The 23,555-nt window shown below is 37.4% G+C and overlaps 1 protein-coding gene across 1 annotated transcript in view; it reads left to right on the top strand.

Annotated features, from left to right (window-relative positions):
- LOC309383487 (unconventional myosin-X-like) overlaps positions 1–23,555 on the top strand; it is a 135,608-nt gene that overhangs the window by 30,843 nt on the left and 81,210 nt on the right. Inside the window, exon 2 of the mRNA XM_081936100.1 lies at positions 21,294–21,392. Coding sequence (XP_081792226.1) covers positions 21,294–21,392 — 99 coding nt within the window. The remainder of the gene's footprint in view (positions 1–21,293; positions 21,393–23,555) is intronic.

Below are 23,555 nucleotides of genomic sequence, written 5' to 3'. Positions count from 1 at the left end.
GGAGACTATTTCAAAGCCTGCTAAACTTTCAAATCTCTTTCTTTGAGACTCTGTCATGTTTTTAACCATCATTTTCGTTTTGTTTTGATTTAGTCTAAACCCAGACACCATGCCAAATTCTACTATAATATTTTTCATCTGGAAAGGGTTTTCAAAGGGTGTGAAAGGATAACAACCAGATCGTCGGCAAATGCTCTAGTTCTATATTCCTTTTGCCTAATAGTTATGCCATCTAAGGATTCTGAGTCCCAAATTGCGTTCAACAAGACTTCCAAAGTTAAGATAAATAACAATGGAGATAATGGGCAACCTTGTCTTGTACCTTTTTGTATCTCGAAAGTTGTTGACAGATTTCCATTAATAATAAGTTGTGCATTTTGTTGCTGATAAATTGCTCCAATCGCCTGCCAAAATCGTGGTCCCATATCCATCTTTTCCAGAGTCTTGGTTAGAAAATTCCAGTTCACTCGATCAAAGGCCTTCTCTGCATCCAAGAAGACCAGCGCTGCCGAGATCTGCTTATTCTTATCAAGATAGTCAATTAAATCTATGAGTTGCCTTACATTCTCCTTCATATGTCTGCCTTCAATAAATCCTGCTTGATCATGATGAATAATCTCTTGAATAACCGGCATCAATCTGTTGGCTAGTACCTTAGCAAATATTTTATAATCTGTATTCAGAAGAGATATCGGCCTATAATCTTCTGGTTTCTTAGGGCCCTCTTTATCTTTGGGTATTAATGAGATAAAAGCCGCTTTCCATGAGGAGGGTATTTTACCGCCTTGCTGTATGTTACAAAAAAGTTGTGTAAGATATTCAATCATTTCCAGTTGTAAAGTTTTATAGTACATTGCAGTCAAACCATCAGTCCCTGGAGCCTTTGCTAGTTTAAGTTGGTTTATAGCTAAAGTGATCTCATCAGCAGTTATCAGACGTTCCAAATTTGCCTTTTGAAGCACGGATATTTTAGTAACTCTTTTTTCTTCCAAAAAATCATCTACTGACTTGTTCTGTATATTATCGTGTACATATAACTTAGCATAATAGTCCACAAATGATTTTTTAATCAAATCTTGTTGATATACCGTCTTCCCTCCATACTCAATTCTATCAATAATTCTATCATTCGTGTTCCTTCTCAAAGTATAAGCCAACCACCTACCAGGTTTATTAGCGTTAGCAAAGGTGTTATGTTTAGCAAATTGCAAGTTAGTTGCTGTTTGTTCGGCTATAAGCATTTGAAATTGGTCTTTCAACAATTTTAGCGCCATCTGGAGCGCCTCGTCTTTCGGGCTTGTTATAAGCAGCTGTTCTTTGCTTTTTATTTCATCTTCCAGTTCCATTCTCCTTTTCTGTCTAGTTTGTTTATGTTTGAAATTCATATGTATCAGGATCCCACGCATGTAAGCTTTACTTGCATCCCAAACTGTTTCAATGGGAGTACCCTTATTCATGTTAAAACTGAAAAATTCCTTCATGTGTTTTTTAAGTTCATCAACATTTTTTTCGTATCTAAATAAATTTTCATTTACTCTCCAAGACCTTCTTGGCCTCTTCCCTAGTTCAATTTATAACCACACCGGGCTATGGTCCGTAAGTGTCCTGGAGAATATCTTGGTTTTCTTAGCTTTAGGGAGTAGATCCGGTGTTAACAAAAAGAAATCAATTCTTGAAAAGGATTTATGTCTATCTGAGTAAAAAGAAAAGTCCATCTCATTTAGATGTTGTATCCTCCAAACATCTTTTAATTTCAAGTCATCTTGTAGGTCAAAAAAGGCCTTTGGCAATTTGGTAATGAATTTGGTCGTTGTTCTCTTATCTATTCTTGGCGAAATCACTCCATTCCAGTCTCCCATAATTAAAATACTCTTAAAATTCCAATCTAAAATTTTTAAATGAAGCATCTTGTAAAAACTTTCTTGTAATTGATTAGGTGCATAAATTCCTAAAACCAAAATAGCACCAAAGTCTGTATCAAGTTCAATTGCTATATATCTACCACTGTCGTCTGCCTCTATAACCTTGGTTGGAAATCTTTTATTTATATATATCACCACTCCATTTTTCTTTACCAAGTTAGAGGCAGCATACAATGTTCCCAGTTTTGAATTCACTAAATACTTCTGGTCTTGCAGCCTAATATGAGTCTCTTGAAGGCAAACAACATCATTATTAAATTGCTTCAAATAATAAAATATTTTTTTCCTTTTTTGTGGAGAGTTCAATCCATTCACGTTTCAAGATAATAGCTTAAGCATCTTTGGGTCTAATCTGGAGCGTTGAGAGCATTTGCTGAAGATCTCTCTCCACAAGACTAATCTTCGGCCCGGCTCTTCCCATGGCTCCAGTTTGCTTCTTAACTTCTTTCTTAGCACATTGTATTTGGGGGTTACAGAAGAAGTTCTAAAAAATTTTGAAACCCACCACTGCTAGAAACCATCCTTTTTCTTTTCTATGTGTGTGAACCATGAGCAATTATAAACACGCTAAACTATTTGGAAATAGATTTCTAACAAATAAAAAAGAATCACTTCAAAAATACAATGTAAAAGTCTGGGAAATCATCTATTTGAAGTATATAAGTGAAGCTGTTTTCTGGGTACAGCTCTAAAGACAAATGTGGCATAGTTTAGACTTGCCCTTGGAAGAGCACTCTGATGCTGCTAGTATCATAGGATAAAAGCCAAAACATCCCATTTTAACACAGACTTAGAAATTCTGATGTATCACAGTTTAGATATACACAAATGGCAGTTTAGTTTGAAGAGTAATTAATTACTAACTGGAAATTATAGATAGCCCTCATGTAGTGATGAACATTGGGATTGGCAACTTGGTTCTTAAACAAAGCTGTCCCTACTTAGCATTCCTATCCACATTTTCAGAAGTGGTTTGATGATGTCCTCTTCATAGGGCTGATAAATCCTGGCCCAAAGTCACCCAGCTGGCTTTGTGCCTAAGGCAGGATTAGAACTCTAGTTTCCCTGCTCCTAATCCAGAAATTTAGCCACTAAGCCACAAAACCAAAAGGGCAACCTTTGCCCCAGGTCCTTATTCAAATTATTGGTCAACCTCAAATCTAATCCCATCTTTCCAGTTCCATCCCCACCCCAATATTAGCCTTTTCCATCTTTCTTTTCTTACTACATTTATATCCTGCCTTTTATTCAGAAGATACATACTGCTTCCTCCTACTATTTTTATCTGTCCCACCATAACAACTTGGTAAGGGAAGTTGGATTAAGAGGGAAAGTCACTCAGTGAGTTTCTCTGGTTTAGTATGGGCTAGAGTTTAAGTTCCCTAGCCCAACACCTTAACCCCACACAATCCTTTTTATTTTAAATTTTATAAGAATCACTGTTTGGATTTGATCAGGGTTGTTTTTTAATTATAGACATGTCCTGTTCTAGTGTTTGACAATCCCTGGGATTGAAAGAAGAATTAACTTTTTTTTCCAGATGAGAGACCAAATCAGGACCAAATTAAGCTGGCTTGATTTTTAACCATTTGCTGGAACAAATCACAATTCTCAGTTGAGGGATGGAATAACAGAAAGGATAGTGTGGTGTTAAAATAGCCATCACAAATCTGTCAACAGATCTTTACACCATCCAAACAACATCCAATACCATTCCCTCACTTTTGATAACATGTCTGTTTTGATCTATGCTTTGGGATGAAAAAGGGATGCTCAAAATGTACTTAATCTTCAATGGGCCATAATTGGCAAATCTCCATACTATGAGCTCACACAGTAGCTCAAACACATGTTACTCCTTATGGCAATTTTCCTAAACCTAGGTTTCCTTGCCAAATTGCACCTTGCTAATATGTATTAATGAATGGTTAGGTGTAAAAATAACAGCTAAACAGTACAATAATATACATTTTATTTTATTGGGTGTAAAGCATCTGAGATTGTCTTTGTGTTTTGATGAAAAGTTGAATACAGATGACCTTTGCCCAAGATGATTTTTGTATGAGACAACAGACAAGATACCTCTCAAGTTATGAATGCCACTTGGAATCAAAGCTTAAATGCTAGCTTCTGATTGCAGTAAGTGAAAAATGTCTAAACAAATTATTATCACAGTATTAAAGAGAAATTACACTATGTAGGATTTAAGAAACATCAATGATTTTTAACCCCCTGATCACTCTTAAACTGGCATGCTTTCATGGAGTTAACTGATAACTTTAATATCTTTTTTTGCAATTAAATGGCTAGCTTGTTGGGCTTGCCCTTTTAATATAATTAAAAGGTATAAATGGAAAACTCTAGGAGACAGTGGAGGACGGGTGGAGCCTGGTGTGCTATGGTCCATGGGTTACAAAGAGCCAGGCACGATTTAGTGACTGAAAAATAACAAATACACAAGAAAATACTCAAAATGTTCCCAGAAAATAATTTGTTCCATTTAGATTTATCAAGAATTGGAAGGTATGTAGGGTGTATTCAAACCTAGGGTTGGGATGTTGGTGCCCTCCAGATGTTTCAGAGTACAGATTCCACAATTCCTTGTTATTAGCTGAACTGAAAGGTATATGCAACATCTGGAGGATACTAGGTTGCCTTCACCTGATCTGTTCAAACTACTTGCATGAACTGTACTTCATAATTCTGATACAGTTTTCTTAACACATAATGGCTAACATCTGTTTGCTCCTTCACTGAAGGAGAGTTCACCAGGTCTTGAAGAAATATGATTCATGATGAAATATAAATCAACATTAGGATTTTTTTTCCTGATCTGCTTTCCTGTTATTTCTACCTATTGTTTCTAAACTTGCCATTTGGAATAATAGAGATACATTCTGCTTCATGGTTTATCAAACAACATACTGTATATATATTTTCTTCTGAAAATATGATTTAGTGCCAAAAAATGAATGCACTACTCCAAAAATGGGCTGGCAAATCAGAATAGAGTTTTATTTCCAATGACTGGACATAATAGTTATTTTAATTCCATCCAACATTGTGCCAGCTTGTTTTTGCTGAGTTTGTGATCCATTAAAATACCTAGAACCCTTCTGTATGTCCTACTTTCCAGTGACATTACCCCTATTCTATCTTGTGTATCATTTTTAAAAAACTTATTTTTAATACTAGTTTACATTCCAGAGCACTGGTTTGAGCATGATGTTCAAAGTTGTTTTCTTTTGAAAGTTGATTTGACTTAGGAAGCCTGCATTTTTTGTGTCACCTGATGGTTTAATAAGTAGTCTCTTTATAGCCTTACTAAGTTATATTTTAAAACCACTGAATAGTACAGGACACAAGACAGAGTCCTGCAGCATCCACTTGAGTCTTTCCGCCCGGTCATGATAGAACATTTGTTGAAAATGACTACCAGCTGCTGATTTATCTAAAAATAGCAGACACCAATTCTTTATTAGAATCAAGATATAATATGCCAAGGTGTTCCCATGTTTTACAACAGTGGCCCCCAACCTTTTGGGCACCAGGGACCAGAGAGAGGTTTTTCCGTGGACCGGAAGGGGCATGGTTTTGTGTGCTGCCTGCATCCCGCAGATGGGGCTTTGCTTTTTTGCATGGACCGGATTCTGGCATGCTGTGGTATGTGCCAGTCCATGGATTGGGGGTTGGGGACCCTCGTTCTACAAGACAACTAGTCCCCCTAGAATAAAAGTAATAAAATAGTGTGGCAATATTTGCTTAATCACTTAATAATCTATTTGAGAATCTTCCCTAATACTTTTTGGAGTATTAAGAATTGAGCATTCTGGTTGTTCCCCAATCCTGATGCCATATTTACTTTAATGCCACCTGCTACATTCATAGCTTATGAATATTTAGAGCAATCAAACGTTCATATTTACAGCTGTACATTTTTTTGCTTTCTGTTTGAGTCAGGATTCTACATTATCAAGGTTACATAGAAAGTAAGAAGGCTTCAAGGCAGCTGAGAACTTGCAAGGGTCTGCAGCAACAGTAATTTGATTGACTTTGGCAAGGAATGGAAGATATTCAGAGTTGAGTGTTTTGGATAACAATGTCTTAATGGGACTGCTGATACCAACTGAAGACAGGGATAAAATTCAAAATGACATGATAATAACAGGATGGAATGAAAAGTTCTTCCTTTAGGAGACAGAAATTAAATGCTCGGGTAGGTATAAGACAAAAGACAGCTAGCTTGCAATAGTACTTGTGAAAAAGAATTTGGAATAGTAGTTAATTAAATTTGAACATGAGCCAGCAAATTGCATCAACAAAGGTATCGTTTGTTATAGAAAATTATAGAAAAGAATAGTTCATTTTATATATTTCTTTGCTTATTCTGCCTTGACTAGCAAGTCCGATGCTGGGCACCACACCTAAAAAGGATTTAGACAAGCTTGCAGGGAGAGGAGAGGAGAGATGACCAAGGGATTAGAAACATTTGATAGAATACTGCCAAAATCTAAAAGAAAGTCACACAGAAGAAGGCCATGACCTATTTTCTATCACCCTAAAAGTGCAGGATATCGAATTAATTACAGGACTCATTATAGGAAGGCAGATTCCAATTTAATTTCAGAAAAATAAAAAAATCCTGAAAGTTCAGCAGTAAACCAATTACCCAGAGATGTAATGGGCTTCTATTCATTGGTTAAGATTCCTTAATTTGTCTTCTTACTGGCAGTCAGGAAGCTGCAAAAGGGGATAAAATGGCTTCCGAAACTACACAGATGGTTGGGTTTGATAGCTTAAAATGATCCCCGCGATTCTCTAAAATTGTACTTAAATGCTTGTAGAAACCATGAGCTTGGGAAAAACTTTAATGTAGCAATTTTAATGCAACATTAATGTCACATTTTTTCCCTACACTACTAGTATCACACTCCTAAAGTACAATAACTATTTCTATTCTAATCCAGATACAAGTACGACCAATGTTTTAAGCCAAGGAATCAACCATCTGAAACGGGCAGAAGTAATCCTCAAAAGATCCGATTGAAACCCAATTAACACTTCTTTGCTTGCCTGCTAATAATAGAAGAAACCATGCCAGTGATAAATATATAGAGATATACACATACATATCAGGCAATTTTTTTGAAGGGGGGGGGGGATTGAACAACATTGTAAAGCAAAGCAAAGGCTGAAAAATAGTAAGCCCAAGAAATTAAATGCAAGAGATAAGAAAAGGAAACACAGCTACATCTAGGCAACATCAATAACATTTACTATACCTCTTCATATATTATATTGTTGTAAACTATCCTGGTTTCCACTGCATCTAGTTAGTTATTGTTATCTTCAGACTTTCCATCTCTCTTTGAGGATTGCATCAACTCCCTCCAACCACAATTTTTTCTGCCTTTTCTTTAATCATGACCCATTCACTCATCCTTTATTTATTTGCTTTATAATTCAGTCTGGATCCATATTGTTTATATGACAAAACCAATACAATAGGCTTCTTTCATACTATTCAGTCTCTTTTGAATTCAATCTATATCACCCGTAGATTCTTGGTCCTACTTGTTGTACAACACGGAATTAGCATTGTCACTGCATTCCATTAACTTTTATATTTCTCTTGATCTACCAACCTCTCACTTCCTTATGGCAAAGATAATTGAAGCACACTTTCATTCACAGCCACTTTTGCTTTTTACAACGGGATTCTTCATCACAGACTATATATTAACCACTCTTTGACATTAGCATTTGCATATCTTAAGATGTCTCCATCTGTTTTCCCATCATTCATAAACATTCTACCAAGATACCCAACTTAATCTAGTTTCCCATCATTTATGTGCAACTTGCAATTACCTTCATATTCCCCGTCAAACATAATGATATTGGTACTTAACATAATATTAAGATCCCTATTACTTATTACTTCATATAATATCTGCAATAGTCAATGCAAATTATTCAGGCTCTCAGTTGATAATATGGCATTGTCTCCATGCAAAAATACATATAAATATTCATGTTCATAACTGTCATCACCTGTAAAGTAGACCAGACCAGGAAATCAATTCCCCAGGAAGGCTAAAACTACAAATAGTCCTTCACTGACAACCGCAATTAGTCCTGGAATCTCAATTGTTGAACAAGGTGGTCCTTAAGCAAGACACCACATGCTCCCTTTGCTCAACGACCAAAATCCTGGTTCTCGAAATTGCAGTCTGTAAGGCAAAGGTAAAGGAGTCACTGGATTTTATTCTGCTAGTCATAGCTGACTTTGGGGTGGTGGTGTGCTCATCTCTGTTTCTAGACTGTTGAGTCAGCGCTCTTGATGGTCAGATAGTCAGCATGACATCACATCATAGCATAGAGCATGCAGCAAAACATGGAGCACTATTAGCTTCCCATCAAAGAAGGCACCATCTGGAAGAGAAGATTGTAAATGGCAATCACATGATCACATCAATGGAAATCGGCAACCATTCATAAATGCAAACAGCACACATCTCCACAATCACTACAAGTATTCTATATACAGGTAGTCCTTGATTTATGACCACAATCAAGCCTCAAATTTCCATTGCTAAGCAAGACAGTTAAGTTTTGCCCCATTTTACAACCGTTCTTGCCACAGCTGTCAAGTGATTCACTGCAGCTGTTAAGTTAGTAACATGACTGTTAAGTGAATTTGGCTTCCCCATTGACTTTGATTGTCAGAAAGTTGCAAAAGGGGACCATGTGACCCCAGGACACCGCAACTGTCATAAATATGAGTCGGTTGCCAAGCGTCTGAATTTTGATCACATGATCGTGGGGATACTGCGGTGGTTGCAAGTGTGAAAAATAGTCATAAGTCCCTTTTTTTGGTGCTGTTGTAACTTTGAATAATCACTAAATAAACTGTTGTAAAAATACTACCTGCATTTTGATCTCTTCTGTGCCCATCCCTTTTTGTAAGGCCCTCCCTGCAAATTGCCACTCCCTGGGTGTTTAAAAGGCAGCTTGGTTTGAGAATGCGGAGAGATAATGGTGATGAATGGCAGGGTATCTGGCAGAAGGTAGCATGAGTGTGCAATATTGTAAATGGTGTGGTAATATCAGCAGGAACATCTCAAGCGTAGCACTAGTAGAAGAGGTACATACTGGCTTGAGCAGCTCAAGCATGGTGGTGCTGATTGTAAGAACTGGGCAGAGAAAATCAGTGGTGTAACTGGAATGTCGGAATTGGTGACGGAAGGATTGTTGTGGAGAACATTTAGAGGCTAAGCCAGGACACCCTAGCTGGCCACACAGTGGTATCAGCAGACATTGAAGACTAAGCCCATTGCAGCTGGCTGTGTGTTGCAGAGGCATTGGTGTAGCTGAGGTGCCAGCAGTAGCAATTTGCAGAAAGCACACTAAAATATAATAAAGACCATGACTCACAGCTATTTAAGGAGACCTTGGGAAGAGATAATCTGTTGGAAGAAGGCCTGTGGTGCTGATGCCTGGCATCCCCAGGCTTCACCAATGCACAACATATTGGCAAGGTATTTGGAGACACATAAGACTGTCAGTGAAGCTCATGGCACTGACTCTAATTGAAAGAGATGGAAAGGATGCAGCACCAGATCTGAAGAAGCAATCCAGGAAAAAAAAAGCTACCAAGACCTCCAATATTTCTACCCCAGAGCAGCCCCCAAAACAAGTGCCCAAGAAATTAAAGGGTTGGAATACCTTTATTCTAATAGAAATAAGACCAGCTGTGTATACAGGTGCCCTCGTGCTAGACTCTGAAGGCAGGATGAGAGGGAATAATACAAGTAATATTAGAAAAGGCTGATCTAAGATAGAAGACAGTGCAAGATCAAACTTTAGATACATTCTAGGACAAGAAAGAGAATTGTAAGGAGAAGGTACAGTTTTCTAGGCACAGGTATGGGTTGAATATACTTACCTGAACAAAGGTGTTTGGAACCTCACAGGTGTATTAACATGTTTATTTGGATGAAATGATTGCAATGAAAAGCTCCGGTTACAGGAATTGTCTGATCTTTTACCATTCATCAAATCAAACCTAGAAGAGGAGCGTGAGACTTCCTTGTTCTACCCTCAGTGTTGAACTATTTGCTAAACATCCCCTTTGTCCTCCCGCACTTCTGTCGTGTTCAGAATACTTCTATCGCATTCTGCCCTTAACACAGCCAGCAGCGGATCTTTATGTTTATAGCAATAGCAGTAGCACATAGACTTATATACTGCTTCACAGTGTTTTACAGCCCTCTCTAAGTGGTTTACAGTGCCAGCATATTGCCCCCAACAATCTGGGTCCTCATTTTACCAACCTCGGAAGGATGGAAGGCTGAGTCAACTTTGAGCCAGGGGGAATCGAATCCCTGGCACTCAGCAGAATTAGCCTGCAATACTGCATTCTAAGCACTGCGCCATCACAGCTCAGTTATGCTTGTGAAACATTCCATTCATTTTAACGTATACTTTATCTCAACCAGTAAACATGCCACAAACATTCTTTCTTTTCATTTATGTATTTTTCAGTGAAAATCTGGTCTTGCACATGCCCTGCCCAACATAAAAGACACATTGCATTTTTCAAATTTGCTCATTATCTCTTATGCTCTGCCGATACCTTTCCAAGTAATTTCAATAAATTAATCCCACTGTACTAGTTGTATTCACACCACTGCTATCTTTTCCTTTGTGAAAGGAAGCAATAACAATTTGCAGTTGTCAGCACAGATATAGTCTTCAGGTGTACCTCATTCATCCATTTATTTTACTGTTCCTACAGTAAAGCAAAAGACCCTCATGGCTTACAGCATTTCCATTAAAACAATCAAAGCAACACATCACCATCAGTAAATGAAACCCATACTCTCCACTATCCATTAATAGCAGCTTTATATGAGTTAAAAGCCTTACGAAAGAGCTCAACATTTGTCACCTTCCTATGACAAAGGAGAGGCCACCATATGAATTACCAGGAATAAGGAATTCCATCCTTCAACATATCTCTAACATCCGCCTATAAATCTCTGAAAAGCTCATTCTTGCATTCTTTCCTTATCAGTTTCATCCCAAACATTTTAGTCATTTCTACCTTTTAATCCCATTTATTCTGTTGAAGGCTTGTTCCGCACGGATTTCTAAATTTTTTTTTTTTAATTCCCATCAGCATTGTTCTGGATTTACTTTACTTTTTGCAGTATTAACCATGCCTTATTCTCTTTGATGGTATTATTTGAAATCTCTTTTTCTCTCTATAAATATACTTCATCTTCATTCTTTTGCAGCAACCATTCTCTGATGTGCATTTTTCTTTACCCATAGCCTTTTACATTCATACACATCAATTTTTCATATTATCTTTACCAGAATGACACACGCTTCTGTGGAATGACTTACTTTCCATCCTCTTCCAATCAGCCTTCACATCCTCTTCGCTAATTTGTTATGTCTACTTTCCCCCTACTGCTTGAGAGATTAATCTGTTTTCCCATACTTTTTTGTGTGGAATTGGGATATTCTCTTCCTGTAGCCTTTCTGTCTTCCAATACATTTTTGTATGGTTAGATTAGTCTCTTCCTATAGCATCTCTACTTTTTACATTTTTACTTTTCTTCCATGTCCATCTCCCCCTTTCCCTGGAGCCACTATCAGAAATGGTCTGTTCCACATTCATTCAAATGATCTATTCCACTATCATCATTGTTACATCCTTTGACTTGGATAGTCTCTTCCTGCAGCCATTCTTTCACTCTAGTTTTTTAAATTATTTATTTAGAAAATTTATAGTTGTCTGACTCACTTTCATTGATTGTGGGCAGCTGATAAGGATAAAACGGCAATACAAAAAGCAATAATCCCCCACACTTTGGTGACAACAATCAAATGAACTCCATATCACTTCGGGGTCCCCATTGGCAGAACCAAGGCCTTGCAAAGGATTGTCAGAGTGGAGGCCAATCTTATCTCTGAGTGATGATGTTCCACAGGGAGGGAAGACTTGCATTACAGAGAAGGCCCTTCTTGGTCCTGCTAGATAGACTTCCTTAGAGGGGACTTTTCTTCTTTGTCCATCATTTAGCAAGATCCATTGTTAATGCTGCAAAAATTGGTTTTTCTCACATTTAGAACCTCCCAACATTTTTGCATTCAACATTTTGCAAATGTTCCATGTGAATCATTGAATTCTTCTTGATACGGACGCAGGTGTATATAGTAAAAAAAAATTGAATAACTCGTGATGAAATAATTGGCCCGCCTGAATAAAGTTTAGGGAGACAGAACATAACAGTTTGGTAGGTAAAATAAATCATTAAATAGCAGAGTGCCATGATTTAAGTATTTTAAACAGCAGATGATGGGGTACTGTTTTCATTGCTAATCGGGATGGTGTTACAGGTAATCATCAATTTACAAACATAATCGAGCCCAAATATTCCATTGCTAAGTGAGGAAGTTAAGTGAATTTTGCCCCTTTTTACAACATTTTTTCTTGCCACGGCTGGTAAATGAATCACTGCAGTTGTTAAGTTACTATAGTAACATGGTTGTTAAATGAATCTGGCTACTCCATTGACTTTGCTTATCAGAAGTTTGCAAAAGATGATCACATGACCCCAGGACACTGCAACATTGTAAATATGAGTCAGTTGCCAAGCATTTGAATTTTGATCACATGACCTGGAGATGTGCAACAGTTGTAAGTGTGAAAAATTGTCATAAGTCACTTTTTTCAGTGCTGTTGTAACTACGGTATGAGTGGTCACTAAACGAATGATTTAAATCAAGGACTACCTGTAATTAATAGATCATATATGTGTATATAAATTGTACTCAAGTAGCCTTAACATGTGTTAGACAACCTTAGAAAAGCAAACAGTTGAACTTTTCTTTCTGTAGAAGAACTTGAACTGTTATCCTGCTTTCTTTTACCTCATCAACACTCACTGTATCTAGATTGGTTATGTGGGCAGTGTAAATTGAGGTAAATTAAACAGTAAGGACTTCTGAACCATCTCTTGTACAGTCTGAACCTACAGCTCAAATCTGGTATTTGGGTCTTTGATTGAAAACAGATTATGGTTACGGGGAAACTGTTATCTAATTTAAGTTTAGTGAGTTAATTGCCATTAAGTGAGGTCTGACTCCTCATAATTGTGTTAACAAATATGTCAACAAAAGTTGTTCTCAATGGCAATCAGCAATCCTTTCAAGGACTTTTGGCAAGTACCTTGATTGTGTCAATAGTTCTTATTCATTCCCTTTTCCTTTTTCTATTCCCTCTGCTTTTGCATGGTCATTAAAAATATTGCCCATTGTATGACATGCCCAAACTCTATGCATTTCTAATTATTAATAATCCATATTTCATTTCATCTATGACTGACTGATTTATTCTTATTATAGTCCATGGTACTTTTAGTAAATGCATTTTGGATGATGTCAAAACTGCAGTATTTTAAAGATGATGAATATTTTAAACTTGATTTGCATATATAAGTTGATTTGCAGGAGTGCCAGAATACTGATATTTACTTTCAGATGACAAAGTAGTGTGACCTGAATATGTTAGTGTTTGGACTTTCAGCAATCAATTCTTCTGGTCCTGCCATTCACTGTGCAGTTTACATGGGTATGTAGATGCACTTGACTCATTCCATTTCCCATTCTCAATGACTGTTTCTCCAAATTCAGCTCTTACAATTGCTTCCTCATTATAATGACTCCTGAGAAGAGTAATTAGATATTTTTGGCACACTATTAGCTTTGATATATTCCACATTCTGCCATGGTCTCTACAATCAAGGGTCTGGTTGTACGGACAAGCAAACCACCTCCTTTAATTATCTTGCTCTGCTCATTATCCATCATATGTTAACTATCTCATCTTGCCATCTCTGTCTTTTCTGAAATCTGTCTTCTCATTTCCATGAGTGTCTCTGTTCTTTGTAAGATGTTAAATAAAATTTTGTACATACTTGCACATTCTCTAGTTAGTACATATTTTTCTTTCATGATATTAATGTACACCAGTTTTTTTTCTGTTCACATATTTTTGTTTCATATTTGGTAGTTAGATTCATATTCTACCTTCGTCCAGTTGAAGATGGTATATATAATACTCCTCCCATTTCCCCCACAGCAATAACTGTCAGTGTGAGGTATACTGGGTGAAAATGAGTGACTGGTCCAAAATCACACAGGTAGTTCTAGTCTAACCTCATATAAACAGTTTTTATTAGTTTATAATATAACACACACAGAAAATACAAAAGTAAATAGTAGGGAAAATAGGAAAGGGAAAAGGGAAGGGAAAAGTGAGGGAAAGAAAAGGGGAAAAAGGAAAGAAAAGGGCATTGACTTCCGACTCCCTTTGGTGCCATAGAATAAGGCATTAACATCAAATCTCAACATCTAGTCCAATGTCTTGATGACCACATCACACTGACTCAAACATTTGTTGGCATAAAGTTGTTGTTGCTGTCTTTTATCTTTCTGCTTTAAACATTTCTGTAGACATTTTATATACATGTACCTTACATTTTCCTGGCTAATAGTTGGTATGCCTATTTTGTTGAATACTACTGTACGTGTTACCTACACATGCTTCTATCATCCCATAAACCCATTTGTAGTAAGTGTCACAATAGCCTTTCCATCTTCATTTAACTTTCTGCATCAGAAGTTGTTCCGACTGGATTGATTTTTACAATTTCCTACCAAATAGTCAATTTGATTCGTATATTGGTCATTCAATAATGTCCAGTTGTATAATTGTGTTTATGTTGCTTGAAGGAGACACTAGCAGGGAGCAAAATGTTTCCTGCTTTATTGTGTTGACCCACTTCAAATGTTCCTGCAATTTCAGGTTCCTCCATTTCTCCAATGTCTTTTTCTCCAGTGAGTACTAGCTCATTGGTACTACGATGTTCTTCTAGATGTTGAGTTTAGCATCTCTTGCAATTTGCCGTGCAATTATTCAGTATCTTTTCACCACTGTATCTGTGATAAATATGGCTCTCTTTATTTTAGCTTAGTAGGACAGCACAATGCTTTGAATGTCAGAGGATTCAGGGTCCTTCAAACTTTTTAGCTTAGGCTAAAAAGTCTCCTGCTTGAAAACTTGGAAAGCGTGCCAATTTTGATAATATTGGGTAAGATGGGCTATTGGTTAAATAGCCATTTAACCAATAGCTGGTACCTATTTATCATTTGCATGTTTTCAGACTGCTAGGTGGGCAGGAGCTGGGACAAGAACAGGCGCTCACCCCATCATGTGGTACTTGGGTGTAAATTTATGGACCATGGTTAAAACCATAGTTTAGATTTATGGGCACTAACCCCATGCAATATACTGTAATTACAGCAATGCTCCACATAACAGCAGGCAGCATTAGTACATTAACTACTATTAAGCTACTGAATAAGCTGGGTTTATATAGAAAACAATGAGATCAACAGAGAGCCTCTGTGTAAGCAGATTAAATGAAGACATATGGAATGAGATCTCCTAAGATATTTTTTGCTCCATCTGATCTCATTGCCTCGATGCATTGAGTGGGATCTTGTTAAACACTGCTGGCTATGCGTAACTGTGCAGTATGTAGGTTAACTTTGTGATACATGTTCTTTGCAAAACTGTAGCCTGCAGAATTCCGTCTTTCTTTTTGAGAGGCGGAGATGCAGCTGCTGTGGCTGAAGCTCTTCTAACTTAGTGAAGCAGGACACTAGAAATTACCATATTTTTTGGATTATAAAACGCACTGGAGTATAAGACACACCCAGATTTTCACCCTCCTTTTTTGGAGAAAAATGTGTGTCTTATACTCCGAACAATACGGTACATTCAACTGAAGGCATTGCTTGACTTCTGTTCCTGTGGGTAGCCTGTCTCCAGACAAATCTTACCGTATGGCCTTGTCAGAATTTGCAAGATCAGCATAATTGAGAGGAATAGATCTCTGTGCTGCAGAGGAGACTTCCAACATAGGAAGGGCCATGACAGCTGGTTCACTTTGAAATGCAGCCTTTCATTACAGCTGACTTTTTCATTTACATGTAATTTCTGTGCTACTTAACAGACAGGGCAGCACCTCTGTTTCATATTATCAGCTCTTTGTTGTAAACCTGGTATCTTATTCCTAATTTTATTCTGAAGTCATCCTGTTATTTCTGTTACAGTGGGAAATCCGTGCTTAAAAATGTCAAATAAACTTAATGGTAGACTAGTATAATTTACTCTGATCTTATGCTCAAGAATGTGTCATGTTTCTAACATGGCATCAGTCAGGTGCAAGTGAGATAAAGGTAGTTCCCACTTAATGACCCTGTTTGGGACTGGCAACTCTGCAACTAAAGAAGCCACCAGTGAGTGGGAAAGCATTTGTTCCAGTTGGAAAGAGACAAGACTACTGTCTCGGTTTCACACCTTCAGCTTTGCTTTGCTTTCTAACTCCCCCCCCACACACACACCTTTGGAATGTCCCAGTGCCTGCTTATTGTCTACAGTGGGGAAAATGGGAGGACCTGAATTAGAAAAGATTTATGATTGATCGAGAAAACGAATAGCAAAATGTTGGGGTGTTGTTGTTTTGAAATACTGGAAATCTTAAATGGATTTCTTGCTAGAAGAAGAAAAAAAATGAAATAATTTATGGATTCAAAGATTAAGAAAGATATCAATTAAAGGAGGGGATGAGGAGATCTGGGAAATATTTAAGAGAGATGATGGACAACAAGATTGTCATTATTAGTTGAAAAGGAAGTCAGAAATCATTTCTCCATATTTATTGATTTTGGTTTTCTTTTCTTTTCGTGTACGTGTACATTTTCTTTTGATTTGACTGTTATATGAATTTTTTAAAGTAAATATGAATTTTAGACAAGAAAAACAATAAGATAAAAGAATGCAAACTTTAGAAGGCACTCTGTAAAAGTACAAATCAATTCCCCTTCTTCTCTTAGACTTAGATTGAGACTTAGAATAACTTTATTGTCACTTTGAATGTACACTAATTGGCATATTTTAAAATGAAATTTCATTGCATACAGCTCTCACCACCTCCAATATACACCATATAAACATGACAAAATAAACAAATAAACAAACAAATACAAAATTATGCACACACCTACATATATTATAAGACACAGAGAAACAACACAGTCTAGCTTGGATGTATACATGCACATGGCGAGAAAAATGAATCTTCTTGATTATTAGATTGATTGGATCCCTCACTTAACATCTTTTAACTGGTATGTCTAGGAGCATTTGGGTGGAGAAAGCTGATTTCTTTAATGTCTTCCCCACCCCCCCAAAAAAAACCAGAAATGTGAATGTGATAACAGTCACAAACACAGTGATGGGTAACCTCTGTTCTTATCATGTATTTAGAACTTCTTAAGAATTACCTGTTCTTGCTTTTCTAACAAGAAACAAATCTGGTACCAACTTTCTGTAAGCATTATTGTACTACTGTGCTCTGAAAACAAATACATTTCATCCCCAAACTCACTGCAGTGCGCAGTCCCTGACAGTGACAGTGTCTTTATTTAAATGGTGGACCAGGTTTATTTAAAATGCTGGTTTGTTAGTGTTTCAAATCTTATTGGTACACACTGACCAGCTGCATCTGCTTGGTTCCCCTGAAATGGAAGCAACCATAATCCATATCCAGAAAGGCTTATGTGTCTAGCCTAAGACTTCCCACCTCTTATTTTAATGTCAGTGTTAGAAACCAGCTTTTGCAGCTGACTTTTGGACTCTGGCTTCTTAGAAGCACTAAGTCAGAAGCCAGATTTAAATTTAAAATTAAACATCCTATGGCTTCTAAATTCCTGCCACTCTTATACATGGAAAAAAACTAAGCAGAAACAATTGAGATGTCTGCCCTGGCACACTTGCTGGTACTTCCCTAACATGATAGAATTCTCAATAGTTTATTACAGTATTTTGTTTGAATACTATCCAGTGAGCAATATACATTAATCTGCTACACTCATTTATAACTCTAAAATTGGGGAAAGCGCTTGAGACAATCATGTTAACAATTTTTTCAAAAAGTAACACTTCCACTTGGACGGTTAATAAATCATAATACTTGTACCTCACTAATTCAAAGAAAACTGTCTGCAGAGCAAATGAATAAGAGTTGCTACTGGATTATGTGATTAATTGGTTTGAACCTTTGTGGCAACCTCTTAGATATTGGATGGATACTGGTCCATCTTTTCACTAAACTAGACAGACCCGAAAGCAAATAGTTGTTAATGTGAGATCAGCCTCTGGCAGAAAAAAGCACAATATTGCTCAAGAAGTATCAATGATAGTCCATACCCATTTGATCTCCTTGTCATGAAAACTATTATTGATTCCCCCTCCCCCATTCTGCCTCTTCCTAGAGATCAGATAACCTCTTCTCTCTTGTGGATTGAGTAGATGTTCTTCCACCTGCTGCATCTCACATCTGCTTCCATTAGCTAATTTCTGTTTAGATGTATATATTACTTATTTATGGTCCCCTGGATCAATCAAAAGATGCATTTGATGAAATTTGATTCAACCCTTATCTGTAAGTTATGGCTTGTTTCACCGCTTCCCATATTTTAGCTACTTAATGTAACTAATAATATAATAATAACAACAGTAAGCTACCTAATAAGTAAGTTACCTGAATCACTACAAATGTACCTGAATTTGCAATGTAGCCTTGATTCTTGATCACTTGGGGGCACATAACACAAGAGAGGGAAAGGGAGGAGAAGGAGGAGGATTTACCTCATAAAAATGAGTATCTAAAGCAGCAGAGTTAAGACTGATCAAAGTAGGATGCAAAGTTGTTCTTGATATAATCTATGCCTGATATGGCTAATAAATTTTTCACCATAGAAAGATTAGTTCAAAGACAAAAAGTCCTATAGTTTATCATTCACTGGGAAAAACCTAATGTTCACCATCTAGTGATTTTATCTAGTGATTTTTTTAGCTTTTCGTGTACACAAAGGACTCAGAGAGGCCAGGGATAAGCCATAACAAACAAAAGTTTCATTTTAGTTCTGAGTCAGTATTCTGTGATCCTTCAGCATTTTGCAAGACCATGAGATGACTTCATAGGAATTGCCTTTGTTGCATCTTGTCAGCAGCTCTTCGGTGACAAGTATCAATCACTATGCAGACAGAGGCATAAAGCAGGCAGGGACCATGGCAATGATTACTTAGTGGTATCCTGACTCTCAACCGGTCCCTCTTCTCCCCTGCTGCAGTTTTTGATATCAATCTTTTCCATGAAATTGGGGGGAAATCTTATCAAAATCTCTTTTAGCAATGGTACAGAGCTAGCCATGATTTTAACATTGATATGGACCACAGAGGGCAAGGAATGGTCTGCCTTGAGCCCCTGTTTGAAAAATGTCCACAAAAACCTCCTATTAGATCAGGCTTTTCTGATAACAAAAGCTGGGTCCTTGTGAGTAAAAAAGTGGATAGTGGCAGGGAGAAGCTGCTAAAGCTTTTTCCCAAATGCCACTTCTCAATTCCAGGCTTGTTATTGCAAAACTATTAAAACTGCTAAGCATTCAACTGTCCCAATTCATTTTCTTAAAAGTGGTTTATGCTTAGCCCTTGGGTAAAATAAACATTTACTGCTACTGTGGCTCTAGATATGCCTCCTCCCCAAAGAGTAGCAATATACATGCGTGTACACACACACACACACACACACACACACACACACACACACACACACACACACAGAGTCATGGTATGGGTTGACTGAAAAAGATGTATTTTCCTCAGCAGTAAGAAAGAGGTTCCAGTACATGCCTCTTTTTATATAAACAAAGACTCGCAGCCCTTCATTTGCCTGTTTATTTCAGGCACTTTTTAGAAGTACCCGAGTTCCTCTCAGTTTCTTCCTATTCGGATGACAAGAGACCTTTTCTCTCTGTGGTATCTGTTAAGTATAAATTGGCTGTTCTGTCCTTTTGTCCGCCTCCAGTTTATCCGTTTGAACTTTTATCCTAGCCAAGTTGGACCCTTTATTTGTGTGAGGAATTATTGTAAGCTGAGGGTGCCAAGATGGGTCCAGCAGTTGCAAAAAAATAAAATAAAATAAAATTCTAGTCCCAATTGCCAATTTTCATGGTACTTAATCTCTATGTAAGGTATGTAAGAAGAATCAGGATTGTGTGTAAAACAGTTAAAATTTATTGCTTTTCTATCACACTTTCCTCTAAGGAACTGAAAGCAATATTTCAACTCCCTTTATGTTAGGTAGCATAAAGCAGAATTTTTAAACTGATAAGGCTTGGTGAACTGAGTTAGAGGGAAACAGTTTCAAAATTGATTGAAACTTGATCCTGGGAATCTCACATCTGGGTCTAAGACAAATGACCAAAAACTGGGCAGAATTAAATCCTGGCATGTTGAAAAGGAGTGAAAATTATTGTCTAAACCCAATTCCATACTACATACCAAGGTGGTGTGACTTTTACACAACGGCTGCTTTTGCTTGGTTTGTTCTAATAGCCTAGTGACAGCTTTTGGCACAATTCAGTAAGGCCTTTGAATGTGGGGCAAGGCTGGGAGACTAAGTCCCATATTTGCCTGGGATGAATGGGAAAACATTAACTACTGCATTGAAATAATGGCAAAGTGAAGTTTTTTTGCCGTCCACAGTGTTTGCAATGTAACTACTTAAAAAGAAATTTAAGAATGAAAAAAGTTGATCCTTTTCTATTTGTCCCGGTCTAAACTGCATCAGGCAGACTGAACAGTTTATGTAACATTCCAGGATATGTTGGGGATCCATGCAGACTATAGAAATTGGATATATTTTAGCCCTGATAGGCAACAGTGTTTAACTGTCATGTACAGTATGTGGCGTTCTGAGAGGGACTGTAATGAATGTCATCCTGAGTGTCAGTCCAGCCATCTTCCCTATATTCCTAAGGAAAAAAAGTTTAAATAAAAAAGACAAAAGTGAAAGGATTAATCATCTATAATTGTTTATCTTGATACTAATTCTTATAGTATACATACTACCTTATTGACAAGATGAAGAGAAGACTGCCCCTTTGTGGTGGCCATCTACATGTTTTATTCATGCATTTTACTGCTGAATATGCACATGTAAATTGTTTCTGGATATGACATATTTTTGTAGTTGATCGGCAAAGAAAGAAATAATAGCAAGTGCGACCACTGTGTGTGTGTGTGTGTGTGTGTGTGTGTGTGTGTGTGTGTGTACAGTAGGACGTATGTATGTGTCATATTTCTTAACCACCCATCTCCCTCAGATGTACTAATATAAACAGATAAAGACTATATGGTTGAACTCTGGTGATTGGTTACAGGGAACACGCGTGTGGCTGCAGGAACCTGATTATATGCGGCCCTGCACTCTTGGATCCTGTGCTAATGGCTCCATGCTCTTCACTTCAGACTATGGTGAGGTAAGTGAAATTTAAGACTGTAATGAACCACTGAAGAAAGGACTCTTGGATAATCCCCATGCTTTTTGAACAATTTTTAAAAAAAAAATACATTGGGAGACTCAACTGATACCTAATATGTACCGCCTAAGATAGCCAAGTGTTAAGTTAATGTCATCTTGCCTGAACAGGCATATTTTTTTAAGACTTTGCTCCCCATTCTAGTTTGCAAATTGGTTTTTCTGAATTGCTGTAAAACTCCTTGACCCTGCAACAAGGCACACAAGGTCTCAGAAAAGACAGCAACACACCTCAGCAGACTGGGGCAGGCTCTTGAAGCTTCCAAGCAATTCATACTTCAGTAGTTCTGCTGCTGGCCAGGTTTGAAATTGGAGATAATCCTGTATTAATATCTTGAATCGGTCATCTTCCATTTTCTCTAGGCAAATCCCCGGCCTTCAAAATCTCTCTGGTGTATTAGGGAGGGAGGCCTGCATTTCCCCCCTGCATATATAGATAAGATGACCTAATGCAGATCAGTTATCTTTTAATGTGACCTAACTGCCATTACAGCATCTCAATGAGGCTTGCTAAAAGAGCAATAGAAAGATGGATATCCTTTCAACGTGCGTTCTTTATATATTAGCAATTACTAGTATGGAATAAAAGATGGAGATGCAGGAGTTTAATATATTGTCCCTGTGGCAACTGACAATCCATTACAACATTTACATGTTTGAAGCATGAACACATTACAGAGTAGTCTGCAGTGATCCAAATCTTAATACTTGGACTCTTCAGCTGCTTGTCTCCCTGTGTGTAAACCAGTGATAAGGAAGCCAGTTTAAAAATCACTTTCCACATTTGTTTTGTCTGGATTACATTTGCCATGACCTCTGATTGGTGAAATCCTCCACTTCTTTACCATTCATGAGCTGATAAAAAAAGAGAAAGAAACCCTATAATTTACTATTTTACCAGGAGCTATGGTAGCACAGTGATTAGAACACAATATTGTAGGCTAACTCTGCTCACTGCCAGGAGTTTGATCCTGACCAGCTCAAGGTTGACTCAGCCTTCCATTCTTCCAAAGTTGGTAAAACGAGGAGCCAGATTGTTGGGGATAATATGTTGATGTTGTAAATCATTGCAAAGTACTGTACAGTGCTGTAAAGTAGTATGGAGCAGTATATAAGTGTAAAGGCTAAGGAGTAGGGCTATTTTCCTGTCTTGAGGCCTATAAAGTAAAAGTAGCATGGATATGTTTTAGCCCTGATAGGCAACAGTGTTTAACTGTCATGTACAGTATGTGGTGTTCTGAGAGGGATTGTAATGAATCAATTTCACCTTTTTAAAAAACCCCAGCTTTCCATTGTTTCAGTGGTGAATTTTTTTTTAAATGGCCAGAAGACAGTAACTGTGATTGGAACAGAGAGAGTGAGTCTACCAAGTGTATGATAGCCAGTTCCAGTGAAAGTGGGGCCCAATAGGAGAACTAAATTAGCAGAAGTTAAAAAAATACCTTTAGTGTATAGGAGAAAATAATGGGCCTTTTCCAGTGGCCTAGGTGTGGGTAGCAGACAAAGTCATGTGTTGCTGCGCCTAAGAAACGATCAGTGTCCTGTATTCGCAGTGGGTCAACCAGATTAATTCTTGCTCGTTGTTATTAAATTAGATTATTGTAAAATGTTGCATATGGGGCTATCCTTGAAAAACTGCAACTGACACAAAATCGACTAGCAGGATTCTTTTGCAGAGTTTGCATCAGTGTTCAACGTCAAAGGCTCCATTTCCTATTCCATCACTTATAAAAGATAGGAATATGAGACAGGATTTTAACTGCAGCAGCATCTGGCTTAAGGAGTTAGTACCAAAGAAATTGTACGTGCTCCATCCCTGATGATTTTTAGTAGTTAGTGTTGTAGGTTTTTTGTCTTTAATGGTCGTGCACTGATGTTTGCATTCTTCATTCTTTCTGACTTCTAAATCTGAAAGTGATTCTTTTTTAATATTGCTCTAATGATTTTATTAATTTTGATTGCTTGGAAGTTTGTTTTAGGGCTACCATATGATCCTGAAAGGTTTACTTAAAAGATGTGGAAATATAAGAAATTCATGCAGCAAGCACGCATATGATTACTAGCTGGCTTGACGTCCAGATCTAATATAGCTTCTTTATTATCA

This window comes from Natrix helvetica (genome assembly GCF_964273705.1).
Source record: "Natrix helvetica genome assembly, chromosome: 1".
Classification (NCBI taxonomy): domain Eukaryota; kingdom Metazoa; phylum Chordata; class Lepidosauria; order Squamata; family Natricidae; genus Natrix; species Natrix helvetica.
Note: the sequence above shows the minus strand (reverse complement) of the source record. Positions and strands in the feature narration are given on the sequence as shown.